The sequence below is a fragment of the Zootoca vivipara genome, chromosome 10 (genome assembly GCF_963506605.1).
Source record: "Zootoca vivipara chromosome 10, rZooViv1.1, whole genome shotgun sequence".
Lineage (NCBI taxonomy): Eukaryota > Metazoa > Chordata > Lepidosauria > Squamata > Lacertidae > Zootoca > Zootoca vivipara.
This window is the reverse complement of record NC_083285.1, coordinates 61,104,774-61,128,506: the sequence shown is the minus strand read 5'-3', so window position 1 is coordinate 61,128,506 and position 23,733 is coordinate 61,104,774. Positions and strand designations below refer to the sequence as shown.

The following is a 23,733-nucleotide window of genomic DNA, read 5'->3' as shown; positions in this document are numbered from 1 at the left end:
CCTAAATAAATTCAACCACATGACATACAGCTACAGTATTCGGGTTATAAAATCAAATGAGCTAGAGGTGGGGTTGCGACACTGGGTGAGTGAGCAGTTTTTCTGTTTGTGGAAGACCTCACTAATTTATGCTACTGACTACTAGAAACCTGAGTATTATTTTTTAAACTAGCTTATCAGTATGATTAAAATACTGATTAAAATTTAAAAAGCATAGCTTTTGTGAATGCAAAAAATGTCAAATCAGTTCATTAAAAATGTTTTCTTGTGTGGTTTTGTAACACTTGGGAAGTTGTGTTTTATCTTGTACCAAGAGACAAAGTTTACTGCTATGAGGAGTACATTAGTATTGTCATTCTGTAGCTGGTGAAAAATCTGTCTAGTCCAGCATCCTGCCACTATAAGGAACAATGGTTGGCAGCCCTGGGGAATGTGCCAGGGGGGGTGGGGTGGGGTGACAATAGCCACTGTGTGTTCCTAGCATCTGATGCTGGATTTGCAATGTCTCTGAACAGAGACTCTTTTCAGTTATCCCAGCTAATAGCCATTGTTGACACATCCACTTGTCTGTTCTAAGCTAGTGGCAGTCAGTACATCTTGTGGCAATGAACACTACAAAGCTAATTGAGAAGTACTTCTGTTCTGATGTTTAAAGATAATAGTTCCTTCTCTGGAAGACATTTGCAAGGTGGCCACTTGGACTTGTCTACTTTGTAGTAATGATAATTACAAAGGTATAAGTTTGGCTTGACCAAGGTATCCTTTCTCCAGCACTCACTACAAGAGGAGGCTCTCTTATTTGTCTCTGGAGATACTGCTTCTGAGCAACCACCTCTTTTGACCAAGATTGAAGAGGTGGACTTGCCATAAAGGGTTCTTGTTGGTGATGAGTGCAGCATATGGGCCTGTCCTGCAGGTCTAACCTGAATGATTGGTGGGATGCATTTGTGCACTCACCCCTGAGAGAATAGTCAGGTACTCATTGACAACCCACCTATTCTGTCTTCCTTGGATTATTTTGGTTTTCTTGTTCAATCCTGCTGTGGGGTTGAATCTGTTAGGTTGAGCTTTAGGGCCCGGTCAATCACCAAAGACAGGCACAGCATTGCAGGAAGCAGGCTCTGCCATGGTGCATTGCAGCATGTCAGTCTGTCCTGCCTTCACGAAAGAGCGCCTGTTCTCACTCTTGTGAAACAGGAAGCTAGGACTATAGCTGTTCCTGTTTTATCTGTAAGCCATATTGAGGCCCTGTTAGGGGAAATAGGAGGGGTATAAATATACAGTGGTGGTGGTAGTAGTAAGTTTTAATTAAAACAAATCTGAATTACTCTTCCTTACAGGTATTTACAGATGGAATCACCAATAAGCTTATTGGCTGTTATGTGGGTGAGGAAATGGATGATGTTGTCCTTGTTAGAATTTATGGAAATAAAACAGAGCTGTTAGTTGATCGAGAGGAAGAAGTGAAGAGCTTCCGTGTGTTGCAGGCCCATGGCTGTGCTCCACAACTTTACTGTACTTTCCGCAATGGCCTGTGCTATGAGTTTATGGAAGGCGAAGCACTGGATCCTGAACATGTTTGCAACCCAGAGATTTTTCGGTAAGCCCTTCAGCACTCTTTCCTCTAAAGAGTGATGTTAGGTATATTCCCATGCTGCATATTCCATAGGGCTCTCTGGTGCCTGATGCCCCATTCCTGAGAGAATGCTATTTTTGAGGATGAATAGATGCTTAGAGGATTGACCGTAAGTATAGGCAGCTGCTACAATATTGTATTGTATTGTTACCCAGCCATTCATCTATTTGTTGGCTAAAACACTGGCTCATGCTGTGATCACCTGCCATCTTACTGTAACTTTCTTTTTTCTGACATGCTTTTGTTACTTCTCTGTCCGTAACGGCTGCCAAAACAATTCAGTTGCCATTGTTCGAATCAGGTGGCACGCCCATTTCAAATGTCCTTACTGGTTCCCCATTTCTTCTGCCTCTGACACATTTAACTTAGTCCAGGCATGTCAAACCTGCGGCCCTCCAGATGTTTTGGCCTACAACTCCCATGATCCCTAGCTAGCAGGACCAGTGGTTGGGGAAGATGGGAATTGTGGTCCAAAACATCTGGAGGGTCGCAGGTTTGACATGCCTGACTTAGTCTTTCCTTGAAGTCTCTTCATGGGCTTGCCCCTCCTTAGTTTTCTTTATCTGTCTTGCAATGTGTTATTTCCTTTGTTTCTCTAGTTTGGCCGTCCTCTGTCACCCAAAGATACCTGATTGTTTGCTTATTCTGTCTTTTTCTATCCTTCCTTGTTCCCAGAACTTTTTCTAGAATAGCTGCATGGGACATTCAAATGTGACTATGTGGAACATTATAGACATTGCTACAATTAACTTTTTCAAATTTGTGAGATCGGCCTTCCCAACCTGATGAACTCCAAATGTTCTGGCCAAAACTCCCATCAGCCCCAGACAGCTTGGATAAGGGAAGATGGGAGTTGTCCAAAACATTTGAAACCATTTTGGGGAACCCTGTATTAGACTATTGTGAAGGCAGTCTGTCCATCTTGAGCACTTCAACCTGTGATGACTCAAGGAACATTGTGGCACACTTGAGACTTAATTGGTTTTTCCTCTCTTCTCTGAAAACTATTTAGGGCCAGGTTTCTTACATTCACAAGAGATTTTAAAGTTTAATTTTACTTTTGACTGGCAGCAGGGCCAATTTCATGACTTTGTAATTAGTAGAGCTGTTCAATCATCAGGCTTGTTCTTCAGACCACGGGAAGAAATCTGGTCTCAGTTTCATTAAGATTGGTGATAGTTTGCATTTTGGAGGGAACACTCCACAAGGGGAGGGTGTTCGAAATAGGGTAAGAGGCTGCCATCTCTGCAGGCAAGAGGTCACATAACTGGGCTCCCGAGCCCCACAGGGGTGCCGCAGAAAGATTGTAGTTGGTTAAGGGAGCCATGGACTCAAAAAGGTTTAAAGCTTCTGCTCTAGCCATTACAAATATCCAGGTTTCTTCCATGCTGAAGCCTTAGAACTGACTGAACCATCAAGGACCACAGAAACATCCTAAGCAATAAGCAAAGTTTCTGAAGTTACTGCCAGAGCAGAAACTTAACAAAATGTGGTGCTGATGGACAACAATTGCTGCTGTAAAGATGTCAATAATGAATGATGTTTTATGGAGCATTTAATATGCCTGTTGACATATCCTATTGAACGCCTTCAGATTCAAGTATACCACTGCATTTCAGTGTAATTTATTATATTTGGCACAGTGGCTCATAACTTTTGGGGCGGGGTGTCACAGATGTCTTTATGAATCTGAAAGCTATGAACCTCCTCCCCATATCCCCCACACAAGGGCAGTTTTCAAGAAACAGGGAAGCAGAAACAGGAAGGAGATCTCCCCTTTTGTGCTCAGTTCATTGACCTGCTGGGGTCCATGGACCACAGGTGAGAAACCCCTGTTTTTTGCAGACAGGTAGAAGCAAATAGAAGAATTTTAGGAACATCATCATGTATTTTATATTTATATCAAAATCATACACTTTTTTTGCACCCAATTGGCTTTTAAGGTAATATATGGAAAAATTAAAATTTATTTAAATTTATAAACCAATTGCACAATGTCTTGAGTACAGAAATATAGTAAGTCCAAACAACAACAACAAACAAAGCCAGGAACCTAATTAGTGAGACAGCTAGCCAGGATATTATGCATTTCTAAATGAGATGGTCTTTACCAGCTACTGAAAGGAAAGTGCTGGACATGCCTCCTTGGGGAGGGAGTTCACTTTTTGGACACTGTAATCAAGAAGGTCCAGTCCAGTGTTTGGTGTATCATACTTCTTGAAGGCAGTGGGACGCTACACAGCCTCCCAGGAAAGTCTTAATGAACAGGTGTGGGAGTGTAGGGGGCCCTGTAAATACCTCTCTTCCAAACCATTTAAAGCTTTACAACAGATAGTGAGGATTTTGAATTGGGCGCAGAAACAACTAATTCTGATCTCACAATATGGAGCAAGATACTCCAAAAACAGGCCCACACTGGCGCTGTGGCCTCCAACTGCAGTTTCAAAAAGTGAAGAAAGAAAGAAAGATCCACATAGAGTTTGTTGCAGTAGACTAACCTGGATGTGTTTTATGTCACAGGTACCACTTGAGCACCCAGGAGCATTATCAGTCTGTGTACTTCAAGAATCATATCCTCAGCCAGAACTGGCTGTACACCTAATCCCATATCAGTTTTCCTACTGATGCATTTGAATTAAGTCTCACCCTATTTAGCCCAGTCTCTCATGACCCCAGCTGCCAAGAAACAGTCATTAATTTATATTTATTTATTTTTGCTTTTTAATAATAATATATATATTTTTTATACCCCGCCCCTTCTCTCATGACAGCCCAGGGTGGCAAACAGTTAAAATGCAGTGTAAAAAGCAAAACTAGAACCACAATACAAAATACAGTGAACAGTGATAATATTAATTATGCAAATGGTGTCACTCCAAAGGCCTGCTGGAACAAATAGGTCCTAAGCTGCCATTTAATAATGGCAATGTTTCGTTACCTCCTCCCATCCTATTAATGTGCTTCTAACAGATTTTCAGTGTTCTGAGCTGAAATAATGTATTTGTAATTGTAAAAAGGATTTATTCTGGTATAAATTTCACTTTATTGCAGGCTCATAGCCAGACAGCTTGCTAAAATACATGCTATTCATGCTCACAATGGATGGATCCCCAAGTCTAACTTGTGGTTGAAGATGGGAAAATACTACTCTCTCATTCCAACAGAATTTGCTGATGAGGAGTTGCACAAAAGGTGAATGCCTGTTCTTGTTTCCATGATTGTGGTGTTCTAAAGCTTGTTAATGAACATGGAAGGTTAAACTGATCCTACCCATGTTCATTTTAGAAATGTAAAATATATCCATAGCGCTTTTCATGTTGCTTAGGGGACTTTAACCCGGGAACCAATGTCCCCACTGTGGAAGGATGTGTGGGTCCAGAATTGGCCTCCACAGTCACTTACGGACTCATTGTTAAAACCATGTTTATGGAAGATAATCTTACTTGGCTACAAGTGATCGCCGAAGAAGAGGAAGAAGAGGTAGAAGAGGTTTATTGAATACCGTATTTTCCACTTCATAGGACGCACCTGACCCTAGGACGCACCTAGTTTTTAGAGGAGGAAAACAAGAAAAATATATATATATTGCTTTCTTGAATTGTCCTAGGCATAGCAGCCAACTCCTAGAGGCCTAGGTGCCTTTGCCCCCCATTAAATATTTGAGGAAGCTTCTTTTGCAACGGGGGAAAGCTCCATTTTTTAGGATCAGCTCAAAGTAGCTGAGTTTCCTTGCAAAGGGAAAAAATCCTGTTTTTATGGGGTTCAACTCACAGTTCTGCAGCTTCTCTAGGAAAGGGGACCCATTTCTACAGTTTCCAGGCAGATAATCTAATTAGCCAGTCACATGTCTCCCTCTGCAGACAACAATTGAGGCCTAGGCAAGGGGCCGGGAAGGGAGCTAGCTCTCTTATCTCCCCAATTTCTTGTAATCTGCTGCTGAGCGGGTTCCTTTAGCCTTTAGCTCTTTCTTTTTCTTTTTCTTTTTTTTTAAAAGGCACAATCTGCCTTTAGCCCCTGGGCAATTCGGCTCCAGGGACCGCGCATTGCTCCATCAGAGGAGGAAAAAAGTGTGTCTTATGGAACGAAAAATACGGTAATACGACTGAAATAATGAGGGAATGGAGAAAACCACAGTTCTGCTTAAAGTGTTAGTGCTGTCTGAAAGTTTTGAAATGATTGTTTACACATGTACCTTCCCTTTTCTTAAACTCAAAAGGTTTATAGCTGATGTACCAAGTCCTCAAATCCTTCAAGAGGAAATGGCATGGATGAAAGAGAGACTGTCCAACCTGGGTTCCCCAGTGGTACTTTGTCACAATGATCTGTTGTGTAAAAATATAATCTACAATGGAAAACAAGGTAGGTATTGAACACAGCTGTAAGTAACCTTTAAGGCTTGTTTTGTATTTCCCTAATACACAACAGTAAATTGTGGTGGGTGGATAATGACAACTGTACTTCGTTTTAAATAACATCTGACTATTTATACTTTATTAACATTTGTTGCTTGATGCAAACTTTGTGTCATAGCAGTTGTTGTATAGAATTGTTGCTGATAACTATAACTGATTCTTTAAGTAATATTTAATAGTTTACAGAAGAATTTTTTTTTGCCATAATAATTTTATTATTCCACTATGTTGACAGCAGAAATTTTTAGCTGAATTGTTGTTGTGTAACTGTCCTTGATCCAGATTTTACTGTTTCAAACAGCCTTGGGAGCAAATGTCTCCAGGTTACTGTGTATTATCTTTGTATTCTGATTTGTCAGATATATTGATGACACCGAGGAATTCTGCATGATGAATTCTACATGGTGAAGTATCTGGAAAGATACTTTCCAAGGCTCTCTTTATACGCTGATGATGAGGTACATAGGTATCTTTAAAGTTGAAGATTTCTTTGTAAATATATTTGAGGTCAGAGGTATTCTGAAGACTGGGAAATTGGATTTATTTTCATTGTCAGTTTCAACTGTTTGAATAAATTAATCACCTATAGCTTATAAATTAATTGCTGGTTTTGGTGATGTGATAAAACATTTTAAACCCCTTTAAAAGTAACATTAGAAATGGATACTCTTTGCCCTTTGGGGAGTGATTTTTCCTCTCTTGCTGGTATTAACCATGTTTTTGTGTTTTGTGCACCAGTACAAAAAATGGTCCTATTATAAACTAGAGATTGCAAGCATGGTTTGAAACTTGCAATCTTTGTTTATAATATTGTTTGCATAGACCTTGTAACAAAACCATAGTTAATTCTAGGAAAAGAACGGGAAATAATTCTGGAGTGGGGGGGGGGCGGCAGCGGGGCGGAAATGTGCATTCCCAAGGCTGAATTCTGATTTGCAAAACATACCTTGCAGGGAACCAGCATTTCGTGTGCTCCAAGTTTGTCTGAGCTTAATCAAACTGGTATGTTCATATTGAAGGAAATGCAGCATTTAGGAACTAAAAATTTGGATATATAGAATATTGTTTTAAAAACGATAAATTTATCAGTAAGTTGACATGTTGAATGTGACCCAAATAAAGTATTTGAAAGGAAACTGTACACAAAGAGAGGTCTTTTAAATATATTTCCTCTACAACAGTTCCCACAGCTGTTGAGGCAAGCTTCTCCTTTAAAAACAAACAAACAAAAACCAAAAAAACAAACACCGAACTAGATTGAAATTCCCAGGTGCCAGAATCCAATTTTTTGGTACTAGACGCTTGTGACTCTCTGTACCTTCAGTGTGGTCAAGTAATATTCGCCTAAGCAGGTTGCGCAAAAAATAATAGTATGCATGTCATACTATTCAATGTATTTTGGAGAGCTACATTGCTCACTTGTTTTTTCAACCTTTCCATTTTAAACAATCAAATGCATTCCAAACATTTTATTAAAGGTGTAACATTGGCTCTTCCTGAGGGCCTTTATGTGTTGTGCTGCAATGTGTATTATTACCACAAGGGTCCTCTGGCCCACAGATGAGTCTAAGAGAAAAAAAGATTGCCATTTGGGAGGCTTTTCTAGGTCACACTCCTTAGATTTTACTTTGCAGTCCCAAAATATTTTGAAAAGAGAGATGTAAACCTGGTCAAATTATGTGTGAATTATTCAAATTGGAGAAAAGTGACTTTTCTGCATAGGTACATTGTTATTATTACTTATTACATTTATGTACCATCCTTCATCTGAAGATAACAGGGCAGTTTACAACGTACCGGAACCATTTTTACGAAGTATCCCAAGACAAAAAGTTCAGAATTGAACACTGTCAGAGTTTCTAGGCTTGACATCCCCCCTTTTGAAACAAATCTGCTGTCATTTTCTTTTGTAAACAGAGTGGAGAATAAATCAGTGAGAGCAGTACATCATTTAAGAGCATTTCTGCAAAAACCAGTGTGTGAGTGTTTAGCACTTGGGAACAGGGAGGGGGAGAGGGAGAATTCTAAATAAGGGGAAATGCTTGCAACTCTTTAAAAATGGGGTAAATATTAAGTGTGTAGTGCATTAAATATTCACAGCAAGGAAAGATATTTTGTGACCATGTTTTCAGTGTGAAAGTTGCAGCTAGCAAATTACAGCCATGCTATTTTTTTTGTAACTTCCACCTCAAGAGGTCTTGTGAATTATCTCTAGCAGTGCTGAAGACTTCTGCAATGCTGAAATGTTGAGCACTGCTTTTATCTTAGAATAAATAAACCATGAATAAAAGTCTGGCACTGTGTATTGTATTGTCTTGTTCTGGGCACAATGTTTATGAAACTGGTGCATAATAGTATTTTAAGAGGAACTATATACTTTTGCAGTGGAAACTCAGCTTTAACTTTTAACTTAACCCGGTCATAATGTAGTTAAAATATTGCTGCCATGCTAAAAATGTTTTGCAAGCTACTTGAAAGAAGCATGTGGCTCTCTGGATTTTCTTCCCTTTTAAACTATCTTCTTCACTTAAAACTTTTTATTCTGATTTTAATCTTTTGGCCCACAGTACTAATATGCCACATTGATTACCCCTTGAATTTTATCCCTGTCAAAAGTTGGCCTCTGGTAATATATAGTCCATTATATTACTTATTTGCTAGAGGAGAGTGGTTCACAGTTAGCTCTTAAAACTACCATATGGGCTTTCTATTCTTTATAAAATAGGAAAATATTTATAAATATTCTTTATAAAATATATGAATGTCTGTTTATAACAGTTCACATAAAATAAGGGTTCCAAAATGCCTTGTTCCAGGACATTCTAACTTCACAAACTTGGTCCGATTTTCATTTATATATAATAATTTTAAAATCTATAATATTTTAAGTTCTTTTAACTTTTTCACCTGAAAAAGTTTTAATATGCCAGGTGAAGCTGCTGCCTCTTTCTGCTTTACTAATTCAGGCTACATTACCAGTACTAACATTCAGGATGTTAAACATTTTAAGTTGTCTTGCCTTGCATAAAACACCTATAATTGCTAGATATCATTTATGAATAAGCAGCTTGCTGAATAGCTTTAGCATTTGTTCTTACTAGTCTTTTGTCGGGACTTTACACTTTACACTTCATTTACACTTTTAAGAAGCAACCATGGAAGTCTAGTTCTTGCATTCATATTTCACTCTCCCAGCAAGAATATAGTATACTGCTGCAGTAGTCTCTGTATTGACAAAAATCAATCCAAGTGTATTTCTGTATCTCCCTGTCTCATTTTCTAGTTTTTCTTTCTTGTAGATCTGTCCTGAGAAGCTGTTCACCATATAAAAGCCCCAGTTGTTATGGAACAGCTAGGATTACTTCTAATTTTCATTTGAGGCTTTTGAAAGGGTTGGTTTGTATTCAATGCAGTGTGAGCATAAGGAGAATTCCCTGCTCTCCCAACTCCAGTCAGGGTAGCAAGCCTGGGTGTAGAGCAGGCTGGAAGGGGAAATTGTGTCAGCTGCTCCCACCCAATCCCCCCCCCCCGTTGCTTGTGCTGCATTGAATTCAACCTACTGGTCACAAAATCAGGCTTACATTTGCTCACATTTTAAACAGTAATGATACAGTGAGGGGGGGGGGATCCCGTGCTAAATTTGCCCGTTTGCCCTCGTGACAAAGAAATGGTAGGTTTATTGTAGCTGTGAGAGACAGAATAACAACAGGGAAACACCCAGAAGACCTACCATTAAAATTATGGATTGGTCATTTCTTCGTCAGAGGCCAAACGGGCAAATTTAGCACGGGATCAAATACTTCCCCCTCCCTCACTGTATCTCTTTGATATAAGTAGAAGTATGTTTCAAAGTTGTTAATTTCATCTTGGCACATTGTTGGGAAGAATAGCTGCCCTTCAAGAAATAAATGCTTACTGATTCTGCCATGCAGCTGTGTTTTGTGCTGAAAACAGTTTAAGAACATTAGGCTTAAAAATAGAAATTATGAAACAGAGAGGAAAAGAATAGAGTTAACTGGAATAGGTAGAAGAAAAAAAGGAAAATTCATGGAACTGTTTAAAGTGGGGGAGGGAAGTTGAGGTTTGATAGGTGATAATTGTTTTAATTTTTTTTGAAATGTTTATTTGTTAAAAATTAAAACTAAAGATAAACTTACTTTTAAAACAGCATGGCACAAACCGGGGGGGGGGGGGGAGAATTACGCTTGCCAACACCCAAGTTTCATTGAAGCCCCAAAATCGAAGGGAGCCGTGCATCTTGAACATTTGTATTTCTTGCAAAACTTAAAATTTAAGGCTGAGTTCCACTGTGATGTCAGTCTAGAACAGGAGGACCAGTGAAATGCAGAACTTTTCTCTTTAAAGTTTTGTGTCTTGTCAAATATGAGTTTGCCAAATTTTCTTCATCTGCTACAGATTAGGTATGCCATTGTTGCTGCCAAGTGGCGGCGTGCACCGTGCTACTTAAAGGCACTGACTGGAGGTTTATCGCATCACTTGTTCGCATGCACCTCCCTCCTAGGAGAGCACGGAGCCTGGTAACAGCCTCATCTGTATCTTAGCTTCATTTTCTTACTTTGTAATACTGTTAATTATTCCTGAAAATTAGCATTTTGACTAAAAGCAAGGGTTGTCTGGTGGTGATGATGACACTGCAGACCTATATTCTAATGTATATAAGCTTGAATCCAAACAATGTTTATATTTAAATAACTGTCTTACATTTTGTATATGCAGGCCTTTCACCTGCCATCTTTATTGGATTTTTTAAAAATGTGGACATACGCATTAAAGAAATGTGTTTGGGCTTCTTTCAAAAGTTAGCTCCACTGTATGGCCAAACGAGAATTAAACCAGGATTGATTTTTACTAATATATCTTTATGAAACAAGTTGAGTACTTTAGGAAATGGCATTCATTTAGAGGCTACAACAACCAGTTTCATGATTTGCCAGTAGGGTCTAAATGATTTGTCTGCCAGTTTGCTGTTAATGCATTGGTGTGGGAGCCTCCGTAGAAACTCCATTGGTTTAAAGTATAGTCTAAAAACTTACTTGTAAACTCTTAAGGGAATATATATGCTACAATCCTGTATTGGTTTTTATCACTTAACTGTCATCATGTCACCCAAAGAATCCTGTTAAAAACTGTAGTTACGGAAAGACAGATTCCTGGCCCCCTTACAGAAAAATAATTCCCTTCCAGAACTATGTTTACTTGATTTAGATCTATTTCATTTCTGTAGTGCAGATAATGCTTACTAGCAAAATGTTCATGCAATGGGAACACCTAATGCACCAGATTTAACACCAAAATGTTGTTTCCCATCACAACCCAATATTGTCCCCTAATCAGTCATACTGCTAGTCTCTCCCACTCAAAAGTCTTCAAGGTTTGAGATGTCTATCCATTCTTCCCAAATTGTTTTGAAACTCTCTAATGGTGCTACTAGGATTCTTCAAAATTTTAGTTAAAAATGTGAGGAAAGCTTAATTGAAAGATTACTGAATTCCACTCTCAGTATTGCAGTAATGGATTACGCAACTTTTTTGTTCTGATATTGCAGAATAATTTGCCAGGGAGAATATGTGCCGAAATGTAAATAAAATAAAAACTCTTTAAAGCATTCAGTCTTGTGTGAAGGAAGAAATGGCTATATAAAAGAGCATAGCACACATTCCCTTGTGCAAAATTACTAGCATTGCATTAAAAAACAAACAAACAAATAAACAAAACACCCTGTAAGTATGCTAGCTAATCAGAGAAGTATATGTTCATTACTGATGCCCCTGGTGGCACAAAAGCAAATGTGATTATTAGAGTTCTTAAGCTCTCTAGTGAGACTACGGTCAGTATATATCTTTAATAAAGTTGTTAAAACAAACAAAAACACAGCCCTAACCTTGAATGTCTTAAAATGCATGCATCTGAGCACAACAGGCTGACACACTGGCAAGTGGTTAAAGACACAGTGAAGCTTTGGGATACTGCCCTGTGCTTACTCTTACAAAATTTGTTTTTTGTGTCTCGTGTAGGTGACGTTAAGTTCATTGACTATGAGTACTGTGGATACAATTACCTGGCTTATGACATTGGGAACCACTTCAATGAATTTGCAGGTAGTTTAGTTGGTTTGCTTACAATACGTCTCATTTAAAACTCTGTTGTTGAGATCTGGATTAGTTAATATTGAGATGAGCCAATTCTTCTTCTAGCAGGGAAAGAAAGGTGGTGAAACCTGGAAAAAAAATCTCTGGAAACCCCTCCCAGGGAAAAACAAAAACGGCCATGTCCTAATGCATCCCCTTTTCCAACACAGGCCCCCACCTTACATTCCTCACTACTACACCCCACCCAGCTGCTCAGGCCCCCAACAGCCCTTAGAAACATGTAGTGAGGTGCTGCCACCTTTCTCTCCCCACAACTTCAACCTTACCACAGCCAGTTTCGTTCCCCTTCCTCATAGTTTGCTGCCCCTCACTATCCAGGCCTATCCAGGTCTTGTTTAAACTCTTTCCTGCACACGCATAAACACACACACGTTATCTGCCCCATCTCCACCTCTACGATGCTGCAGCTGGAAGGGGACGGTGACCCTGAGCAGCTGCAGCCTGCCCCGGCAACACAAGGAGGCTCCTGCTGCCATGTACCTGGTGGGCGAACTGTACCAGCACCGCTGCCTCAACCCTCCTGGGTGAGATGGCTGCGGCAGCACCTCCCGAGCGCCCAGTTGCAGTCCCTCTCTCACTGCCACTGCTGCTATGACTGAGCCGACTGCGGGACACACCTGGCACGGGGTCCCTTTTTCAACATGCTAGGGGCAACTAGGCCGCTGCTTCGTGTACCTGCGTCCCCCGCCAAGGAAAGTGACCTATTGTCACTGGCACTGGGGCTCAGCTTCCCCTGGGAGAACCCCCCCCCCAAAAAAAAGCAGGAAACGGGTTGCCATACATTCGGGGCATTCCGGAGATCACTTAACATTCAAATTCCCACGCCCACTCCATTTTAGGTGTCCAGAATTTAATGTCCGGAATTAATGTCCAGAATTTTTCAGACGTATGGCAAGCCTAAATATGTCTCTGTTCAGGTGTTCACTCTCCTTTCCCATTGTGAGCAGTGATCCTTGCTACTCCCCTTCCCTCCCATCTGGTTTCTCAGTCCATGCAGGACAATGCCTGTTAGTGGGACTGGAGGAAGGATCCCACTGTGGGGTTTGAACATAGATACTGAATCTTATACAAACCTGAGGAGACGATGTTTCGAGATCCCCATGATTCTCAATGATCCCACCATGAAGAAGAAATGGCTGAGCAGGTCATATGTCATTGGCTATGGTTTTTTTTTAGTCTCCTGTACCCTTTATCATTTTTATTTATTAGGTATAATCCACTTTTACTCCAAGGAACTCAAGGTGGCATAGTTTCTTTCACCTTCACAACAATCCTGAGAGAAGTAGGTTAGGCTGTGAGATCGCGATTGGCCCAAAGGTCACCCAACAAGCTTCATGGCTTAGCAGGGATCTGAGCGCTGGTCTCATCGGTCCTAAGACAGAGAACAAGTGAAAGTTAACAGCCATAGATAAAGCATACACTTGGTTCTGCCACACAGGAGTAACATCCATTAAGGTGCATGTTTTTGTATAGCAAAAAGTTTGCATGCTTTAGTACTGAAAAATCATAATGTATTTTGCCTCAGTATATGTACAGTTGTACCTTGGAAGTCAAACGGAATCCGTTCTGGAAGTCCATTCAACTTGCAAAACGTTCGGAAACCAAAGTGCAGCTTCTGATTGGCTGCAGGAAGCTCCTGCACCCAATCGGAAGCCGCATTGGATGTTCAGCTTCCAAAAATTGTTTGCAAACCGGAACAGTCACTTCTGGGTTTGTGGCTTTTGGGAGCCAAAACATTCAAGAACTAAGCTGTTCGAAAACCAAGGTACGACTGTACTCTAATTTTCTTCATGTTCCTTGTTTTGACTTCTAACACCAGGACACACACATCTGTTATGCAAGTTAGCTAATGACAATGCAGAAGAAACATTTCTGGAAATACTAGGCTTTTTAAAAAACAAAAAACAATTGTCTCTTAGGTGTGAGTGAGGTGGACTATAGCCTCTATCCAAGCCGAAAACTGCAAGGGCAGTGGCTGAGATCTTACCTGGAAGCCTACAAGGAGTATAAAGGATTTGGGACAGATGTGACTGAGAAAGAGGTTGAGTTGCTTTACGTCCAAGTCAACCAGTTTGCTCTGGTAAGTTTCAGATTTCTTTGGCTTAATCAATTTCAGATAAACTCTTTCAATTTAGGTAAAGTTTTTTAAAAATATATATATACAGTGGTGCCTCGCAAGACTAATTTAATTCGTTCTGCGAGTCAATTCGTTTTGCGAAAAATTCATCTTGTGAATCGCGGTTTCCCATAGGAATGCATTGAAATTTCTTTTTTTTGCCCATAGGAACGCATTAATTAAATTTCAGTGCATTCCTATGGGAAAAAGCGATTCGCAAGACGAATTTTTCACAAAACGAATTTGTCTTGCGAGTCACCATCAGATTGCAAGACGCATTCATCTTGCGAAAAATTCGTCTTGCAGGGCATTCGACTACCACTGTACAGTGGAACCTCGGTTTTCAAATGTAATCCGTTCCGGAAGACCATTTGACTTCCGAAATGTTTGAAAACCAAGGATCAAAGGGCTGTTGGCAAGGTCTATGGTGAAAATTGAGGAAAGCGCCTTGGAAGCCGTTCGAAAACGGAAGCATTTACTTACGGGTTTTTGGCGTTCGGCTTTTTGGCGTTCGGCCGAGACATTAGAAAACCGAGGTTCTACTGTACCATATTTATGGAAATCTGATGCACCATCAAATATAATGGGCACTTTAATTTTTGCGATGTAATCTGGCCAAAAATGTGCATTACATTCAAGTAAATACGATACTACATACATGTAGTATGAATGTTACATAATGCTTTTACAGATCTTTTGGGTTGGCAGCTGTTTTGCACACAAATGAATGGCTTAAGAGTTGTCTTTAGATTGCTGAAACGTGAAGTAACATATTCTTAGGCCATCTCACTGCTACATGAGACAAGATCCAGGAAAATACAGGGATTTTCCACAGGGATCTGCAAAAGGAAAATACTCTACAGCGAGACCTAATTGGCTGGAATATGTATTTGTGTCCAGAGATCATTGTTGTAAACGTCACGGTTGTTGGGGAGTATTCTTCCCTGCGCAAGAGCACTTAATGGGCTGAATGCAGCTAAGAGAACACACTTGCCTTTGTTTGATTCATGTTCAGGCTGCTTGGCATAAAGCTCTGCGTGTGGAGGTAGGCTCCTCCAGCTGATTGATAAAAGGGTAGTGACCGAAGGCAGGAAGTACTCAAGAAAGTTGAGGAAGAGTTGCCTTGAAGCCCTCAGCTGCAGTCTTGTTTCCTTCATCTGAGGTGGTTCTCTTCAGCCTTGGCCTTTGAGTGCTCTCATCTGTTGCTTGCATCCCATTTTTACCTGACGTCCTTCCCTGCGTTTCTCTTCTGAAGGTCTCTAGCGACAGCCTCTTTTCTCCTGTGTCTTCTGCAGTAGGGACGCATTAGCAGGAGGGTAAATTATAGTTGTGGTTTAATGTTTAACATACACCCACAAACCACTTGTGTCACACAGTAACTGGGTAAGTTGGAAGTGGATTTTTTCCCTAAGGTGGCATTCCATTGGTAGTTGTAAGTCATGGTTTTGATTTTGTTGTTTGCAACCTTGGAATTGTTTGCTGCAAGGCTACTTGGTTAAAAATTAATACATTGGCATTGCTTGCTGCCTTGTGTTCCTTGAAACACGAGGTGGGATTAAAATCTAATGTTATATTTTGGGGAGTTTAAAAATCATAAGACTCCTTTCAGTTCCTTTGAGGAGGAAGGGAAATGGTAAAATCATTGGTAAATCTATCAAACTCAAATACCCTGAAATCCAATAAGACAAGGCTATGTTAAGTGGGCAAGAGTTCTTTCCTATCAAGTCAATTAACAGCAAGTACGTTCTAACAGTGCTAATGAGATAGTAGCGTAACTTTCTTCTTATGGACATAAGGTGTTTGTTAACCATTGTGGGTTTTTTTGTGTGTGTCTGTAGGCCTCTCACTTCTTCTGGGGATTGTGGGCCCTGATTCAAGCCAAATACTCCACCATCGACTTTGATTTTCTTGGGTAAGTCTACAAGTGTTGACTAAGTCTACAAGTGTTTCTGTTGCCTATGAACCTCTGACTAGTGCTGCTTCTGTAAAGAGGGCTATCAGGTTTGAGATGCAGAATTTTGAAGTGCTGTTTCTGAAATATAACTAGTTTTGTGTTCTTGTGCTGTAAACTGTTTAAGATGAATAGCTACCCACTCTTTAACTGCTTAATTGTTTAAAGTAAAATTTCCTACTACCAAAGGTGGTAGTCATTGATATATCAAAGGTGGTTGATATATAAGGTAAAGGTAAAGGGATCCCTGACCATTAGGTCCAGTCGTGACTGACTCTGGGGTTGCGGCGCTCATCTTGCTCTATAGGCCGAGGGAGCCAGCGTTTGTCCACAGACAGCTCCGGGTCATGTGGCCAGCATGACAAAGCTGCTTCTGGCGAACCAGAGCAGCGCACGGAAACGCCGTTTACCTTCCCACCGGAGCGGTCTCTATTTATCTACTTGCACTTTGATGTGCTTTCGAACTGCTAGGTTGGCAAGATCTGGGACCGAGCAACGGGAGCTTACCCTATCATGGGGGTTCGAACCACTGACCTTTTGATCGGCAAGCCCTAGGCTCTGTGGTTTAACCCACAGCGCCACCTGCGTCCCAGGTTGATATATAGGTGACTATAATTGGATTTGCTCACTTTTGTTCTATATCTTTTGTGTGCTACTCTTCTTCAAATTGGAATTTAGAAAATTTGGTTCTGCATCTTACAGTACAGTATTCTGTAAGAATGACCAATATTAACTATTTTAGTTATAAAAAAACAATGCTCAGTGTGCTGGAAGCATTTTTAAAAATACTTTCTTGCATTCCTGTCAGTCGCTGAACAGCCCAAACACCCTTTTTAAAAATGTACTGAATTTAGCCCCACAAATTGACACCCCCCCCACCAGTTAATCAGCTAAACTAAGATTACTCTCAGTAGATTAATTTTTTGAGAGTTGTTTTAGCATACTAGGAATCTTGAGCTATGATTAAGGAAGTCCTTGCTTTGAATCTTGCCTTTACCATGAACTCGGCAGGTGACCTAACACGTGACACTTAGCCTTGCATCTGCAGCATAGGGCTAACAGTACTAATTTAGGTTTATGGGGTGGTTAGGATTACAACAAGGCAATGTTATATGAACTGTTTTCTTAAGCACGTTGAATTTATCGGGACTTTTGAGTAACCATGCTTAAGATTGCATTGTGCAAACTCTGTGTAAATGCCAATTAAATAAGCATTTATCAAAACCTGCAGCTCCAATATTTTGCCATTATAGCGGAGGGGCCGTGGTGCTATCTGGGTTGAATTTATTAGCCTAAGTAGTTGTTTTGTGCTTGAAATGTCTCAAAAAGGAAACCTGAATCCACAACCCCTGAATGCATTATGGCATGAAATACCTTTTACCTGTTTACCTGCATATGACAACTAAGTTTCTCAAATATGCAAGGCATTCTATAACCACTAGATGGCAGGAAAAACTAAGGTTAACTGCAAAAAGCTTGTAAGTAGAGTCATGTTAATTGTGCCACAAAGGCAGTAAGATATGATTTAACATTTTTTATTTCCTCTAATAGGTATGCAATTGTTCGCTTCAATCAGTACTTCAAAATGAAAAATGAAGTCATGACATTAAAACTTCCTGAGTAACAACTGAGAGCTTCAGTTATCTACATCTGGATCAGATTCCTTAAAGTTTTTTTATCCGAGTACAGATAATGGAAAAAGCTAAACATTTGTTAGTTTTGTATTGTTCCTATGGTGGTTTTTTGCTTTTCATTGCCTCTAAACAACAATCTCTTGATGTTAAACCTAAAATGAGGATCTTACTGCTGTTGTAGAAGGAATAGAAGCATTAGATTTATAAAACATAGGGAGAGCAAATTTAATCTTTTCTCTTGTAATTTTTAACGTGAAATGTGAATTATTTATTATGAATTTAACATTCCATTGCTGCTTTTCACCAGTTTTCTTCAAGGGAGGGGGTGTAGGCTCTAATACTGTGAAGGACTTCGCACATCTTATGTTACATTAACTTACGAGCAACTTCAGTGCTCTTGCAGACTGTGTACAAAACCTGTACATGAACAGAAGCAGTTTGCATTAAAGTGCAATTCATTGGTGCTGACTTGGGTTGCTAGGAGAGGATGGGAGGTAATTCCCATGCTGATATTTCTCCAAGCTCTACCTCAGTACTGTGAAAAAAGACTGGACATCCTTCTTATGTAACATACAGATGATTTTCTTTTTTACAGAGGTCTGCTCGCTCATGAAGAAAAACATGCCACCACATAGTTACTGTAGATGCTTTCATACTGTTGAAGGCAGCTTCTACCTTCAAATGGAAGCTTTAAATGACCACTGTTCCAGAGTGTCATTGTCATTTCCCTCCCTTTAAAAATGATTTATTCCCCCCCCCCCCAAAAAAAAACTCTTTGAATGCTTTGGCATGTAGTATAGGGAATATACATGTTCATAAGAGATGCAAAAAGGCACTAACAGGACAAGCTGCCGAGCAGTCCTGTAGTATTTGGGAGCAAAATTCTGCCATGTTTCGTTTATAATCTGTTCCTACCTTGCTTCCTTTTTGGTCATTAGATCTGTTTTTTGGTAGGTTGCCTTCTTTTCTTTGCTAGATGGTGGCAAGCTCGTGGCCAGCACAAAGCCGCAGAGTTACAAGATCATTCTTGAAATAGATGGCATTTGAAGAGTGAGGATTTGATCACGATCACATTTCTTTTCTTTCAAAAGCTATCCCACCCAAGAATGGTTTGAATTTCATAAATGTGAAATGAAAAACAAATGTTTACTTAGCTAATGCGCTGTGTGTGTGTGTGTGTGTGTGTGTGTGTGTGTGTGTGTGTTCGAAGGTAGGGTAAAAGGCTTTAAACTTTGAAAGTCACTGCATTGAGTTGAATTGCCATACAATCAACTCTGTTAGTCTGAAACACTTCACTTTGGCCACTTAAGTGCCCATTTGTACAAAGTCTGTGTTCATACGCAGTATATGTAAACCCAAATAAACCTTAAGTAGAAATATTACGGGGAGCCTGTTGCACAGACTCAGCAAGGATATTTATTCAGAATTATTTTATAGTACTCTGTAAATTAAACATTGGCTAAAATAAGCCTGGCTTGTTTAATGATACATACAGCAATTAACAAGGATGAAACGTTCACCCCAAAGATCACTGAATGGTTTTTCTGTTTCTTTCTGTAAATAATCTCATGGTTTTACACATTTTGAGGTGTCTAATAATCTCGTTCCTAAAGCCACAATCTTCAAATGCCCTGCTGGGGGGTAATTCCATTGGACAGTGGAATTAATCACTAGGCAGTAGGCTGCATTCAAATCTAGTCACTATTAAAACTTTTAATACAAATGGATTATGGTATCTATACTTTCTAATAAGTTTTTTAAAGCACTTATTGATATACTTTCTTAAATTGGGCAGCTTCTCTTGATGTTCAATGTTGACCTAACTAGTTAGAGGAAAGTGTAATTTATCAGGTCAAGGATGTTGCTGGAGCTCTAGAAAAAATCAGCACAGAGTAAATCTCTTGCAAAAACTGAATTTCTTTACCAAGGTCTGGTCCTCCTTGCTTTTTAGTAGTCATTAATGGCATCTTATTCTAAAATCATTAGTCTTGGGTACTGGATGAATAGATGGAATTAAGTTACCGGTATTATTTTTGAAAACCTTGCCGTTTTTCAACGGAAGTGTACAAGGCTTTTAAAGCAAAAATTGCCATACATTGTTGAATGCAGGAACTAGTTCTTCCCACTCACAGATTTTAAGGAATACTTGTTATTGGCTACTTTTGAAATGGCTAGACAGATCACAGAGTGTTCTCTCAGAGGGCTTGTTGCATCTGCTGGAAGACAGTTGAGCTCTTCGTTTTCCTGGATAGGAAAGAATGACCCAGGCTGCCTCCATTCTTGACAAATACTGAGTTCCGTAGAAGAGATAAGTGGCTGGCTGTATTTCCAACTTGTGTTACTATATTTGCCAGACCTCACCATGTGACTGAGGCAGGAGCAAAGAATTATGGGAGGCAGGCTGAATCTCAGTTTTTTCCTCCTGCCTTGAGGGAGCAATTCACCCCCCCCAGGTCTCCCTGTTTCTTCAGTTTGCATTAAACTTATTTTTAGACCTTGGTGTCCACTCTTGCAATGTGCAATCCCACAGGTGCGCATCATCCAACTGTGTGGATTTCTTCTTTGATACTCAATATTTTGGCTGACGAATTTTTTCTATGTCCCTCTGTAGTTGCTGCTGTACAAGGCAGACAGAAAGCAGTATTGTGAATCATCCTATAATCAGCATTTCCAGTAGTAGCAAATTAAAGTATCATCAGGTGGCAATATATATTTCCCAGATGTTAAAGGCAAGCACATCCCTAGTGAATAAAAATGCTTCTCTGGTGATTGCTTCCCCCCAAAATCTTTGTACATCTCCAAGGTAGCTGCTGATCACAAGGATGTCAAATCATAAGGAGGAGGCGCTAACTACATTCCCATTATTTTCATTTTTGCTGTTGTCAGGTGATATGAAGCTAGTCTGTGCCATTGCATTTGGCATGTTCCAAGTTGAACAGGGAAATGGAACACCCACTAATTTAACTCCATAAAAGCATCGATAAAATAACAAGTAGGGAGAGCCTATTCTTTGTGAAACGCTACTTTAAGAAGAAGAAAAAAGGTCTACTTGGTATGGCATCTTCTGCATCATGGATTTAGACTATTTAAATAATTCTGACACAGGCCTTGTACAAATGTAATGTTGCCATGGAGAGAAAATTGGTTCTTATTTTCTAAACTAGCTGTTTTGCCTCTTTAACATGACACTGTCTTGTCCTGGTCTAATCTCAATTAGAAGGGTGGCGGTCAATTAGAACTGCCCCCTCCCCCCCCACCCCAAACTTGTTCACATTTATCAAGTATTTGAACTTTTATTTTTCCAGAGCTCTAGAAACAACCTCATGTAATTCTGGCTGTGACTTGCCAAAATCTATTCTGTTGCCTTCACCGTTAAGCTATTGATTCTGAATGCCGTCACCGACGACACTAATAAAATACTGAAAACGTGAAGAGGGTTCTTAGAAGTGGCATTCAGCCCTGTGTAACTAACATCAACTGACAGACCGTAGTGGCCTAGTAGCTTTTGTAAAGCAGAATTGCGTGATTTTTTTCTTCTACTTCACAGTTTGGCAATCAGACCAGGTTAATCATTATGCCTGATTGATCCAAACCTCAAAGCATCTTAGGTAATGATAGTGATTTATTATTATTTTTTGCATTGTTTTGAACTCTGGCCTGGGGTTCTCTTGGTGAATTTTGCAGATGGCTTCGCGAACTGATTCACAGTAACCGGATCTGACTGTGTATATACAATAGTGTAAATAACCATTTGTAAATTAGTGTGAATTGTATGGTACCCGCATTTATGAACTCATGTATTTCATTGTACTCTCCTTTTGTAGAACTTTTGATGTATGTAAAGAGAAATCTGAAAAGTGCTGACCTTATTGTTAAATTGACCACATTCAAAGGGGAAAATGACATTTGGGAACAAAATAATAGTACCGGGAGGTAACCACATTAGCTTTCATAATGCATCTTTCTCATTGTGCCCGTGGTGTCTGCTTTCGTGTTCACACATTAACTTTGGAGGAAGTAATCATTCTGAAAATGAGTTGGTACAATAGTTGGCTTTAACTCACAATGCCTACTGTTCCACTGGGAAGCAGATGGGCCAGTTGGAGGGGGAAGATGCTTATGTGAGGTGAATTGTGAAGCTCCATTCCAAGGCCAACTTAATTCCTAAAAACGTTATGGTTTCTCAGCACATGGGTTGTTGGCTTTGAAGAAAAAGCTTGTGCAAGTTGGTTTCAGGACAGAGGCCCTGTCATGTAAATGGCAGAAACACCAGGCGGGTCTAATGCAATAGAAAAATGAAACCCTATATATTATTGTGTTCTGACAGGGCGATGTTGCAGGTACTAGAAGCAAATGAGATGAAAATTTTCATTAATTTGCTTAGAAGAACTCCAGTTTGCATCTAGGCCTGCTTAGTTGTTCATAACGTTTTTTTTTACAAACTGGCACACATTGATGTTCTGGGGTTCAAAAAAGAAAAAAAGCCTCATACATATGGAAGGAGAAATGGTGGCATCCTTGAAGATTGTTGACATTGCATCTGTTCTGGACTAGCTTTTTTTGCTGCGGCAAAATCTGTAAATAATTGATCCCATTTCTTTGGTAAAACCTTCATCCCTGAGAACTTGTGTCCTATTCAGCTGAGCCCATCTCAAATATTTATTTGACAATATTTGATTCCACCCCACACACCCCAGGCTTGGCCTGAGCAGTTTTATCTGCTAGTCCCAAGTCCTCTACATAGTTCACAACTGTCCGTAATAGAATGGCAAGCAGTTTTATTCCTGTTGTAGTTTCAGGCACCTCACAGTTTGGTGCTTTGAACTTGGCACTGTGAATTAAGGGCATAATTGCTGCGTTCATATTCAGCCTGGATTTTTTTTTATAATCGCAGTCCTAGAATAACGAAGAGACTCAAAAGTGATACAGCCAGATGGTGCATCACCAAGCCAATATCTTTTTAGGATGTAGACCTCTGGAATGAGGAAAGTGCATGTGATAACATCTTGCCAGTGTCCATGACAGGAAATCTTGATAGGGCATTTTGTTTTTCCAACGTGGTTCTACAAGCTTAATATATGCTAGCTTGGTGACAGTTTACCAAAATATCTGTTACCAACATTGATTAAGCAAATAGCATTATTCACTGATAATCACATTGTACTATCTTCTGATTTCAGTGACTTGTTCCCCTGCTCGCCCCCCCCCCAAAAAACCCATTACTGAGCACTCTCCCAGAAACACCTTGGTGCCAGCTGTTGTAAAATTGCTTCACAATATCCAGCTTTTCTCATGGCAATCGAGTCAACTTGATCTCGTGGTGTGTTAGAAGACGAATAAAGATAGGGAGTTAAGATGTGGGAACCTGCCGTTTTGACAGCCCTTTGGAAGCCAGTCAATAGCAATCGAGAATCTCCTCTAGATGGTCCTGAGCAAGTTCTTTCAGACTGCTCTCCATCTGAACAGCGGCAGTTCCAATTCACAGGTTGGATTCGAAGGGATGTGATAAAGCACTTAAGACGAGTTAAAAAGCACTGCAAGCTGAATGCCTATAGCAAAGGTGATTTCTTAAGGGCAAAAGAGGAAATAGTGGAACAACACAATTAAATGCATCATGGCCGCTGGGGAAATGATCAGGAGTAGACAACAGTCACAAAGTGCCCATAACTCAGCAATGTAGCTGGCTAGACCACAATTTCCATGCAATGTAGGTGTAAAAATTTCCTGTTTTCTGGAATGCCCTTTTTTATGCAGCTGCCCATCTTCAACGGGCCATGATAGTTTGGTACTTAACTGTCTCAGCACTGAAAATAT

General features: G+C 40.0%; 1 protein-coding gene across 1 annotated transcript in view; it reads left to right on the top strand.

Moving 5' to 3' along the window:
* ETNK1 (ethanolamine kinase 1) overlaps nucleotides 1-23,124 on the top strand; it is a 37,125-nt gene extending 14,001 nt beyond the window's left edge. Inside the window, exons 2-8 of the mRNA XM_035126685.2 lie at nucleotides 1,341-1,600; nucleotides 4,688-4,828; nucleotides 5,853-5,995; nucleotides 12,084-12,167; nucleotides 14,138-14,298; nucleotides 16,173-16,246; nucleotides 17,837-23,124. Coding sequence (XP_034982576.1) covers nucleotides 1,341-1,600; nucleotides 4,688-4,828; nucleotides 5,853-5,995; nucleotides 12,084-12,167; nucleotides 14,138-14,298; nucleotides 16,173-16,246; nucleotides 17,837-17,909 — 936 coding nt within the window. The 3' untranslated portion in view covers nucleotides 17,910-23,124. The remainder of the gene's footprint in view (nucleotides 1-1,340; nucleotides 1,601-4,687; nucleotides 4,829-5,852; nucleotides 5,996-12,083; nucleotides 12,168-14,137; nucleotides 14,299-16,172; nucleotides 16,247-17,836) is intronic.
* The last annotated feature ends 609 nt before the right edge of the window (nucleotides 23,125-23,733 follow it).